The sequence below is a fragment of the Halyomorpha halys genome, unplaced genomic scaffold (assembly GCF_000696795.3).
Source record: "Halyomorpha halys isolate HHAL.00 unplaced genomic scaffold, Hhal_1.1 Scaffold385.1, whole genome shotgun sequence".
Classification (NCBI taxonomy): Eukaryota; Metazoa; Arthropoda; class Insecta; order Hemiptera; family Pentatomidae; genus Halyomorpha; species Halyomorpha halys.
The window spans coordinates 573306-585076 of NW_027112337.1; the positions used below are offsets into that span (position 1 = coordinate 573306).

At 28.9% G+C, this 11771-nt stretch overlaps 1 protein-coding gene across 1 annotated transcript in view; it reads right to left on the reverse strand.

The window, feature by feature from the left end:
• Window positions 1-11771, reverse strand: part of LOC106682047 (transmembrane protein 185A) — a 15570-nt gene continuing 3799 nt past the window's right edge. Inside the window, exons 3-7 of the mRNA XM_014422681.2 lie at window positions 10538-10745; window positions 9590-9673; window positions 6677-6853; window positions 2733-2856; window positions 1-1811 (exon numbers count right to left, since the gene is read on the reverse strand). Of these exons, the coding sequence (XP_014278167.1) occupies window positions 1609-1811; window positions 2733-2856; window positions 6677-6853; window positions 9590-9673; window positions 10538-10745 (796 nt within the window). The 3' untranslated portion in view covers window positions 1-1608. The remainder of the gene's footprint in view (window positions 1812-2732; window positions 2857-6676; window positions 6854-9589; window positions 9674-10537; window positions 10746-11771) is intronic.

The window sequence follows — 11771 nt, forward strand, 5'->3', positions numbered from 1 at the left end:
GATGTTAAATTAATTAATTGATATATAATAACAATATTATTAAAAAATATATATTCAATTATATAACAATATTACTAATAAATACAAATAAAATCATATAAATTAAAAAATACAGTATAAATCAGTTATAACGAACTTTAGGAGACCATCAAATTCTGTAAGTTATAAGACGTGTTCACTGAAACTAATATATTGGCAATAGTAAATAGTTTCTTATATCGAAACATCACATCCAATTCATACTTATATTTTTATTAAAAATAATTAATAATTTAAAAATTATTATTTCTAAGTTTTTGGGTAAAATTCAAAATTCTAACCTACTAAAGGCATTTATCCACATACTTTAAAAGATTAATAAATTGAAATATTAATGTAATTATTACATTTAGTCAGTACAATGCCAAAGTATTAAGTTTCTGAGAGAATTGTGTTTGAATTATAGTTGCAGATTTAAGATAGTAACTTATTCCTAATCTTGATATAGGTCAATTGATCATTTATTAATTTTAATTAGAGATGTCACACATTCAGTAAGGTATTTTTTACATCACATCACAAAAAAAATAGATAACCACATCAGATTGTAAAAAAACCTAAGATGGCAACATTTGCTGATATGCCACTTAGATGCACTTGCACTGACAAAATAGTGCATAATACAAAACAGGTAGGTACAAATAGGCACCAAAGAAAAACATTGAGTAAATAGTACAATTATAAAAAAAAAAAATAGACTAATGTGAATGGATTTATTAGCCTATAGCAATGTTGAACAGGACAGTTGTGCAAGTAAGTAGCCTCGTAAGTATCTACTAACAAGGAGAATTTTCAAAAACTATTAGAACATAATTGATCAATTAACGTGCCATAAAGTTCAAATAATTCTAAATTATTTCTCTATATAAAATGACAGACAAATCATTGTCATAGCAATATTGTTATTCATTAACAAAATCAAACTGAACGTGAAGTATATGTAAGGGTTTTAGAGTTGCAGGAAGCTAGCTGTGTTTAAACTCATTTTCTGTTTTCTATAACCAATAACAAACAGCTCAAAGGTTCCTAGAATATATTCCTTATAACCAATTTGTACATTATAAATGGTTGTACGTTAAATAAAAAACCTTGAGATTTTTCACATATTTCACAGACCCCGAGACTTTGTACTCAACAACCACTTTTTTTATAAATGATGTTACAAATGATTTATATCGTATTCACATTTATTGTAATTTACAACTTACATACTTATTGGAACCGTTAAGAAATCACTTAGATTTGATCAAATCTATTTCTTTCAGATGCATTATATCATTCAGATATATGTATGTCCTACATACAAGATTAAATCTTATATTTCCAATTACATGTATATACTATCTTAGTACTCATGTAAAAATCGATAGAACAAATCCAAAAAGAAAAATTAAAGAGTAATTAAGCAAAAATGATAACTAAAAAGAATTAACAAATTATTAGAACATGCCACATAACCATCCAATAAATCTGGCATTACAAATAGGTACTCAATATTTTAATATACAAAAATAAACAACTTTGTATTATATCTTGTTAATTATTTCAATGCATAGCTTAAGTAATTGTTTAATCAGGAGTATCAATAGAAATTATTGGTACAACTGGTTTTGTAGCATCAACCTGTTTCTTTGACTTTTCATGCCTTACCCTATTACTTTGTTCACCATTGTTTTGCGCATTACTACTATACGCAATATTAGCATATTCCTGAAGAAAAGGGAACATACTTAGCAGAAAATGACAAAAGTCTTTTCTGATCCCAAACCACCCTGTAAAAAACAACAAACAATTGTTTTCAAAAAAACTTCAAATAATGATAGAATTTATTTTTTTTTTAATTATTTGGAATTCAGTTATCTCAATCAATATTGTATCAACAGAGTTGATTTAAATGGCCAAAACATGTATACTACTGTGTGACAAAATACTTCCTTCAGAAGAAAGATATTAGATATTTATCTCCCAAAGGAAGTCTTTTATGAAAAAAAAACACAATGGTATAAAAGTTATAGAAAAATCTATGTATGATAAATGTTGTAGCTTATTAAATTACTTCAAACATTTGGTCACTTTCAAAGCTCTTGATACAACATTGGGATAAATCAAATTTAAAAAATTTATTTCTGGGTCTATCTAATACATAAAAATAGGCAAACACACATGCACAGCAAGAAATGTCCAAAATATAGGTGTTTACTTTAAAACTGAGGAGTTAAAATGCTAGAGGAAAAAAGGGATGACCAATTGACGATAGTTCCTCACAATCAATTCTCTCAATTCTACTGACATTTACAAACCATTCACAATCAAAATGTTTAGAGAAATAAAATTTCATTTCAAAAACCTTAGTTACAATCTGCTATAGTGTTTACTAGTTTTAGTGTAGACACATTCAACTTTTAGCAGATTCAAATACAAATAAATCATCAATTGTTAGGGAAATAAGAGATAAAAAATTGATAGTACTAATCAATTAACCAATCAATAGTGATAATCTGTGATCCCTTGAAAAGGGATCACCCCCCGAAAAGGTGCTGATTAAATGAAAAGTTATATTTCTTCCAAAACTTTAATAATTCTTTGTTTTTACTTTGGAAAAATCATGTAAATGAATATCATTATTTTCATCTACATCGCATCAATTTTATAAAAATAAAAAATAAATGATTTAAATATAAAAATTAACTTACATTTATTTCCACCTTTAGCACTAAATGACATCAAGATTAATGTTAAAAAAGATATAAACAGAGGTGAGGCTACTCCAATGTAAGACATAGCAATGTCACCATCCAACTTGTTGGTAAGTAAAACCTTCAAGGAAAAAATACATTAGTTAATGTAAACATGAACATAGGTATTGTACAATTATTTATTTATTTCTAAATAACATCAAAATCAATACAAATATATCCAATAATTTTCATTATTAAAGTTCATTCATTATTGAAGTTACAAGGAGCAATCAAATCGAAATAACTCATTTCACCTCTACTAACCTAAAACTTTTAAGTAAGAATGTTATATCAAAGCTATTGTTCTTTACTGATAAGAAATGAGAACATTCAAGTTAAAGGAAGAACAATACCTGAAGATTTTAATAAAAAAAAAGAAATAACAGAATATTTAGCCAGAGGAAAGACAAATTCACAGAATTTAAAATGCTAGATAATGCATAATTATGGGACACGCACTTTATAAATACAATAAAATAAATAGCAAAATAATGGTAGAAATGGACCAGTAAATTTATTGGGCTAAATAATATATGAATACCTATTTATGTAATTAATAGTAAGTAGATTATTAAATGTCCAAGAGGTAGACCAAGACATAGGTGGAAGGATTATGTTAAATTTGACATTGTAGATATTGGTTTAGAGAGAGGTATTTTGCGAGACTAGGTTTTTTGGACACAGGGGACCTCAAAACATGTATTTCTATCAAAATCTAGAATTCAAAATGTTTCACGATCACAATTTTGTGTATTTGAAAAAAATAAACAGTTCATATTGTTAACAATGATCAACAATAAATAAATGAAAATATTAAAGAATTTTATGAAAAAATAATTTAGACAAAAGAAAAAATAAGGACAAGCTTGAATTGGGAAAAAAACTGAAACTGCCCGAACCCTCCCGATCGCTAGCATATGTTGACGACTTTATCATTTGTTGAAATATTTTATTCATGGCAGGAAAAAGTTAATATTTGTTATTTCAATCTCGAGAACCCTAAATATGAATTTGTTAAAACTTTCTCTCATTCTCCTCGTTAGATTTTTTTTTTTCCAAAATCACAAAAAATAGAGATAACTGGAACCGGGCCCACCAATCTACTCAAAACTTGGGGACATAAGAAGGGAGGTAATGTATAGATTTGTGATGTGCGCATCAGACCAGATTTTTTACTTTACATGTACAGGGTGTCTATAATGCTCTGCCAGTTGAATTCATTGACTTTAAATAAAATTCCTTGTTCTCCCTAAGCATGGAAGTGAAAAAAAAAAATCATTTGGCACCATATTTAAAACTATTTATTAATATATTGGCTATCACAAAGGCTAGTTACAAATTTTATCTGTTGAAATATTATATACTTAAGTCTTTAAATAGAAATAATAAAATAATTTTAAAATATAGTAAATAAATAGCTTTAAAAAAAAAGTAATAATACTTAAGAAAAAAATGTTATTAAAGTGCCAACTGTTTAAGTAAAATTTCTAAAAATTATGTAATTTCAATCTTTCTATAATTGGGGACTATCTGGCCAGTCTTAGATGGAGACACCTAGAATTGTATGAGAAAGGCATAATATTAAACTCAGTCTGGATGAGAGAAGCAGTGACAAGGAGTTACCAAGGTGACGAGACCACTGTTCTCACAGATCATATTAAGATATAATACGAGACAACATAACCCATTCTCTCTTTTTTATATTAGAATGTATTCAGTAAGAACACACTAACTGATCTGTCCCTTCAGGGATTGAATTTGGTTTATATATATTTACTGGATATACAGTAATAATAAAGATACATACAGAAATATTATAGGAAGGCTGAATGTCTCTAAATTTCAACCATACCTTCTCACAAGTATTATGAACTCAATCAGCACACAATAAAGGGCTCTTGGTCATAAATAAGTACCAAGCCCCTGAAGTTGTACAAGGTTTGTTAAATTTTCTGCATTGTTTGCACACTAATCGTCAAAAACAAGAAAAAATGTCTCTAAATTTCAACCATACTTAACACCATACTAGTACTTCAAAAAATATAAAGTAAGCAACCAAAAAAGTATTACAAAAGATCTTTTCACAGCAAACCCTTTTTTAATACCATTGTATTATAGCGTATTGGGTACTATTATAAAAGATTACACCAGAACTTTCAATTTCCAAGCTCTTTTTTAACTCCATTTGACTGGACAATTGCATGAAAACCACACATGGTACAATTTCATACAATATTTGCCTCTTTATTGTATTATTGGATTACTCTTTGCATAAAATGCATATTTTGCAAGTTGAAAGCCAAAAATTATAATTTTTAATGTGATTAATTCATATTTTCCAAAAAAAAATTTTAACTTCAGATTCCTGTTTAGTAACCTGAAAAGCATTACTAAAGCCATTAAAAATAATTACTTCAGGAATTGACTTGACAAAACATCCATTTGACTGGACTATATTAGTATTTTGTGATCTTGGTATTTTAGTTTAAATCTGAATATTACCCAAAAATCTTTTAGGTGCAATAGGGCTGACTAGGTTAAAACAAATTGGTGGACCATATGAAATAACATAGATTGGATATCATTTATAATGACCTAGGATATAACACTGTATTATTTATAGCATCTAATATTTTTGGACCTGTGATTTCAAGAGCTTTACCAATGTACTTATTAACAGATATATCAACAATGGTTATAATGATCGACCAACTAAAACAACTCATTTTGATGATCCAACGAACTATAAATGATCAGTTTTAGCAATGGCATTCCAGGAATCTATAAGAAAGCCTCACAAACAAGTACTTTAAACCCATGTTTTGAACATGGAGGGGATTCATTTTTGCCCACTGAATTATTAACAGTTTAGTTTTATGGTTCCTTCGACAGATGGATGTCTAATAAAAAAAATTCACAGTGAAGGACAAGTTTCACATTTGCTGCCAACATGAAAATGTTGATATTAACACCAGCTTGGCTAAAAAATTGAACAAAAAAATTTCTCAATCATATCTTCTGTCACTCTTTCTCTACTGGGGTGTCCTACACACTCTCCTTCCAAAGGTAGTAGAGTGTGTAGGCTGTCATGGCTACTAGGCTGTCACAAAGTAAGCCCAGTTTACAGAAAAATCTACTAAATACGCTCTTAAAATATGAAATATATTATTCAAATTTAAAAAAATTATGAAAATCTATAATTTGTCTTGACATATACAATGGATTCTCAACCATACAAAATTCTTAACATATTCCTAAATTTTCCAGCTAGTAGACACCCTGTAGGAATCAGGTAAATAAGTAACAACTGTTGGTGAAATGAGCATTGAGCCTTGAGGTTCACTATTTCTTATAAATTAGTAATATAGTTATTATTCAAAGTCAAAAACTACAAACTAACTGAGATATATGTGAAACAGAATTTCGCAAATAAAGTAAAACTGTTTCTCATAAAATTAAAACATATTCTTAGTTCATATTTGGGATAGGCCGTTCCACAAGTTTTGTTTTCCTGTTCCCACTCTTCAGTTCCTTGTTAAGTACTAGTATTCTTTTATTCATTTTCTATCTTTATCCAACCGAGAGACAGAAACCCAACAACCCACTATAAAACTTCTACTAGTTATGGCTCTAATTGAGTTTGTTATTTCAGTTGAAATAAAAAAATGGTGTTCTTTCCATTCTTATTACTGTCTAATAACACTACTATAGTGGAGGGTTGTTGGGTTTCTGCCTCCTGGTTGGAATAAAATAGAAAATGAACAAAAAAGTACTTCATGGGGAACAGAATGGTAGGAAAGGTAAAATAAAAATCGTGCAACAGCTCAGCTCTATTTCATATGGTCTAATTATTTATTTCTACAATGTAAACTAATAACAATACCTTAAAGATTCTTTACCTGAAATATTAAAATAGGTATCACCAAGAATGTATAAGCTAATGCTGAGTTAAAAGAAGTTCTCCTTTGCCGTGCATTTACTTGAGGAGTTCTTAGAAGTATTCCAGCGAATATAATTGTATACAAAACTCCAACTAAAGACAAGCACATCACAATCCACAGTGGAACAAATACTACCTACAAAAAAAGTACATAATGTAAAATCATAACTCTTTAAGGTCATACACAGAAAAGACATGATCATTATCGGGTTTTATCACGCATTCAAGCTAGAGTAAGTAATGCTAAAAAATTAAAGAAGCTCGAATGGAAAGAACAACCCCAGAAACTAGATGAACCAGAGAACAAAGAAGAATTAACCCAGACATTAGATAAAGCTTTAGTATCGAGTTGCACCCTTCTGAAGACAAAGTTAATGGAAGATGTAATCACTGTAAAGGCAACATCATATGAAGAGGCCTTAGGAATAAAAGAAACCCACCAGAGGATGACTTAACTTAGAATGTCAAGCTGAGATAGATAGGAAAAATAAGGCCTATAGGATAATGATAAAAAAAACAAAAACAGAACTAACCAAGCAATTAAAGAATAAAAGGATAGAATGTGAGAAGAGAAATGAATTTACAGAAGAAAAAAAAAATTGAAGAAATTAAAGACATGAGAAGCCAGCTGGGCATTAGACCCTCCTGCAGGAATGGTTAATGCCCTGTGCAAGAAATTTACGCCTAGAACTAATGGAGGGTGGATCACTAGTTACTAATAAAGAAGTTATGCTTGGGAGATGGGTTAGCCACTAAGAAATTGCTCTAGGAACTTCCAAGAGGCTCAAATATGGAAGGTGAAACTCCTGTTCTGCATAATGGCTTTGAGTTTACCAAACCACCAGTTGAAGTTGATGAACAGTAATGAAATTAGTGAAGAGATTCTAAAATTAAAAACCAATAGAGCACCAGAATCAGACAGTACAGCTCCAGAACTTTTGGAGACTGGGGGCAATGAGTCACTCAGACATTATCTGTAAAATTAAAGAGAAGAAATCTACAGACATGAGAACAATTTCAATGAAACTTTATTTTGTGATACGTGGTTAAAAAATATTAGACAAGTGTCTGAGGGTTCTTGCTAATGCGCTCTAGGAAAGATTGTTAATTGTATTAAATTAGTTTAAATGTAAACAAAACCATAAACCCAGAAGTCACCTACAGTAGGCAAAAGAATTTTTTTTTTTTAAGAAAAAGCAAGTCAAATTCGTTTTTAGCATCGTTAAAAATCCCTCAATATGAATTTCCATAAAATACCAAAAATATTTTACTTAGCCAGTTCAAAAAAATATATTTGACAGAAATATGTGATAGGGGTCACTACTGAAACAATTTGGACCAACTCGCATTGCTGAGTGGTCTATGTGAAATATTTTTTTCTTTAAGTTGAAAATTCATATCTAAGGGTTTTGGAAGATGCTAAAAACAAATTTGACTTTCTTGTACCTAAAGGACTTTTTTTTTGGCCTGTTGTACCTGAGTAAGTAAATTTTGGTTTTTGAGCTTTTGTTTATATTTAAATTCATTTAATACAAACATTTTTTTTTTTTGTTATTCAACTCCTGAAAACAAATCGATTGGTATACTACTACACCACAATGGGAGAGCACAGTATTGAAATAATTTGGACCGACACATATTCTAGCCTAATGAATAAAAATATTATTTTAGGGAGAAATAAAGTTGATATTCATTTTTTGCACCTCAGAAAACCCTTGAATACAAATTTTTATAGTAATAAAAAAATACAATTTTTTGCTCAAAATGTTAACATGTGTTTCATTGTCAGTATTTCAAAAATTGCAAAGACTTCAACACCAAAGCTATGAAAGAAATGAATACCCCTTTTGTATTAATCTATCTTACAGGATCAATATATCAAGCTAGAGACATTCTGATTACAAAGGGCCTGACAATTCTCAAGTCAGTTCAAATTCTGGTCTAAGAAGATATATAGATATGATAACCAGATAACAAAAGGACTTGAAAAGAGTCTGCGAATCAACCAGGCGAGACCCAATTATATCCTTGCTAACCCCCTCCGGCCACTACCACTCACTGTTACATTTAGAAGTAACATATTTGAAAATGTAAATAGGTTATATTTATCTAAGGTCCCTAGTGTGAGGAGACAATATACTCAGCCCAGAGGTACAGAGGCGAATTACCACAGGAAGTAGGTGTTATTTTGGAAAAGCATTAAGATGCCATTTGCTGTTGAGAAATACAAAAATCTCTCTGCTTAAAACATTAATAAGGCCAGTACAAACTTATTACTCAGATACAAGGCCATTATCGTATGTGGATGCCAATAGTTCAATAATATTTGAGAAAAAAATTTTAAGAATGATTTGGTCCAGTAAATAACGGTGACATGTTTAGGATGTGGCACAAGGCAAAATTGTTTCTGGAAACAAGAGCTTGGCAGATCCTTGCACAAGACACAGAGAAATAGAGACAATATAAAAACGGGGTGAAGACCTATACCAGGTTTTAGTGCCTGTGATAATGAAAAAAAAATAATAAGCTCAGAAAAAAACATGAAATAAAATTTATTTTAATTGCCATTAATTAATATATTTTAATTTACACAAAATAATACTTTTTAAGTATTTAAAACAAAATTATTTGTGAAATTAAAATTAATAATTATACCATATAGGGTAAATTATACTTATAGAATAATATTATATAAATACTGTGGTCACTATCAACTATTGCATTTAACAGTAGAGTAAATTCACTAATTAAAGCAAATAAATGAAACCTATATATATGTAATAAAATCAAATAAACCAATAAATAAAATCAATATATGTATGATTGCTTAATATTAATAACCCTAATTATAGTATTTAATGTAATATATTACCTCCCAGCTCCAAGACGTAAAACCATCAAGTCTTAAAGCAAGAAATATGAACTGGAGCATGTTGACTGCACAAAATAATTCCAGCTAAAATCAAAAATGAAATATTTTTACAATATCTAAAAGAGAAAAATTAAAAAGAAACTAATTCCATAAAAATAAAGCACTAATTAAAAGAATCTACTTCAAAAATTAATTAAATGTGTTTTTCTTAAATAATCAATCACATTAGCTACTCCAGCATAGAATACAATAAGCCAATAATATGGGATACTTATTAAATCAAAATTGAAATTGATAAAAAACGTAACTACAAAATGTATAATTCTAACTAGAAATAATAACATAACAAATCTGTGAATATTTATGATTATCTCATAAACATTTTAATATGTAAAGAAAATTTCATGATAATGACAAGAGCTTAAATCACAAGGGAGGTTTTACAGAGACATTACATAGATAAAAATAAATAATGCCCTATATCTGTGTTGTTTAATTTTTGCAGGGTCCAATAATATGCCCTTTGATGAATAGCAACAATAATTACATTAGTGTGTAATAAAACTAAAATAAATAACTTAAGATACCATGAATATAATGCATAATAAAAATCTATATTGAATATTTTAATCTTAACTAGGTCAAATTCAATTTTTTTTTTTACAACTATAAAACAGAACCAAAAGAAAAATATTTCTAAAAACTCCAAGTCCGCTTTGATATATTACCAATATAGCATTGATTTTTAAATTTGTGTTCTTTCCCTAACTATACTCAATATATTAAGGTATAATATCTTTAAATAGAAATGAAATTAACTGTTCTAGCCACTTATATAGAAAGGGAATCGGAAGTGTTGATCAGAGTTAGTTAGATTATATAATAATTGAGTTTACTTAAATAAATAATAGATATATTTAGAAGTATTGTACAAAAAATGGTTCATACCTCAAATGACCGATCATGCTTAACAGCCCAAATGCAAACTGCAATAGAAACAATAGATATAAAAATTAATGGGATGAAAACCAAAATCCACAAGTGTCTTCCAGATTGGAGCTTATCACACACCAACAATTCAAACATAAGTAAAATTAAATGAAGTGCTAAGCTAATTAGCATGGCCTTATAATGTACATATGCTTCACCTTCAAGCCTAAAACAATTTTTAAAAAAACAATGTCTTAAAATGAACAGTATATTAAAATGCATTTAATAACATACATTTAAATTAAATAAATTTACGAAATAATACAAAATAAAGGCAATCTGTGAAAATGATAATAATTACAGCATTTTCAAAAAACACATATTTAATTATGTCTAAAAAACCTGTAGAAGAAACACATAAAGAACCCCACCCACCTAGTAAGATCTAATTATCACAGGTATGATACCATCACCTTTTGGAAAGAGTAGGCCACCATGTAAACAATATAATGTTGGCTGAGGAAGAAAAATATTTATTCCAGAAATAAGTATTTCTTTATTATCCATTAATCAACAAAATAAAGAATTTTCTTTTCCTTTGCAACATATTCGAATATCATCCCTTTATCTTAAAATTTAAATGGAGAGACAATTATTACTCACCTAGAACTATTTGTAACTATTCTGCTGTTGAGTTGATTCCTCACTAAGGATTCATGGAATTCTACTAAAGCATTTATAAAAATAAAAGTTTCTTAAGCCCGCATTAATGTTTTCAATCATGAATTTCAAAAAGCCTATTGTTAAATTAGACTCGCACAAAAGGCCTTATTGGCCACAGAGCTTTTGTGACAATTAAATTAGACTGTTGCTTGAACCCTGATTACCAGATAATTTTAAAGCATTATATTTAATAGATTGTATTTATTTTTATTTTATTTGGGAAAATACTTTTATACATTAGCTAGAATTTTCAAAGGGTTGTGGACAAAATATGTATACACCGTCTTTTTGAGAATACTATAACTCTTAGATCTTCCATGCAGATCTTGTCATTAGTGTTAATTAATTAACATGTAAATCACACCGTTCTGGTCCAAGAGAGTTTAAGCAAGTTATGTCTTCTTGTGCCCTTCCAAGGAACAATCCATCATCTGCATACCAAGACCTGAGTTATATACACTCAACTCTTACCATCCTCAAGCCTCAAAAGTCTATTTGAACTATATATATGAAATAAATATATATTTAT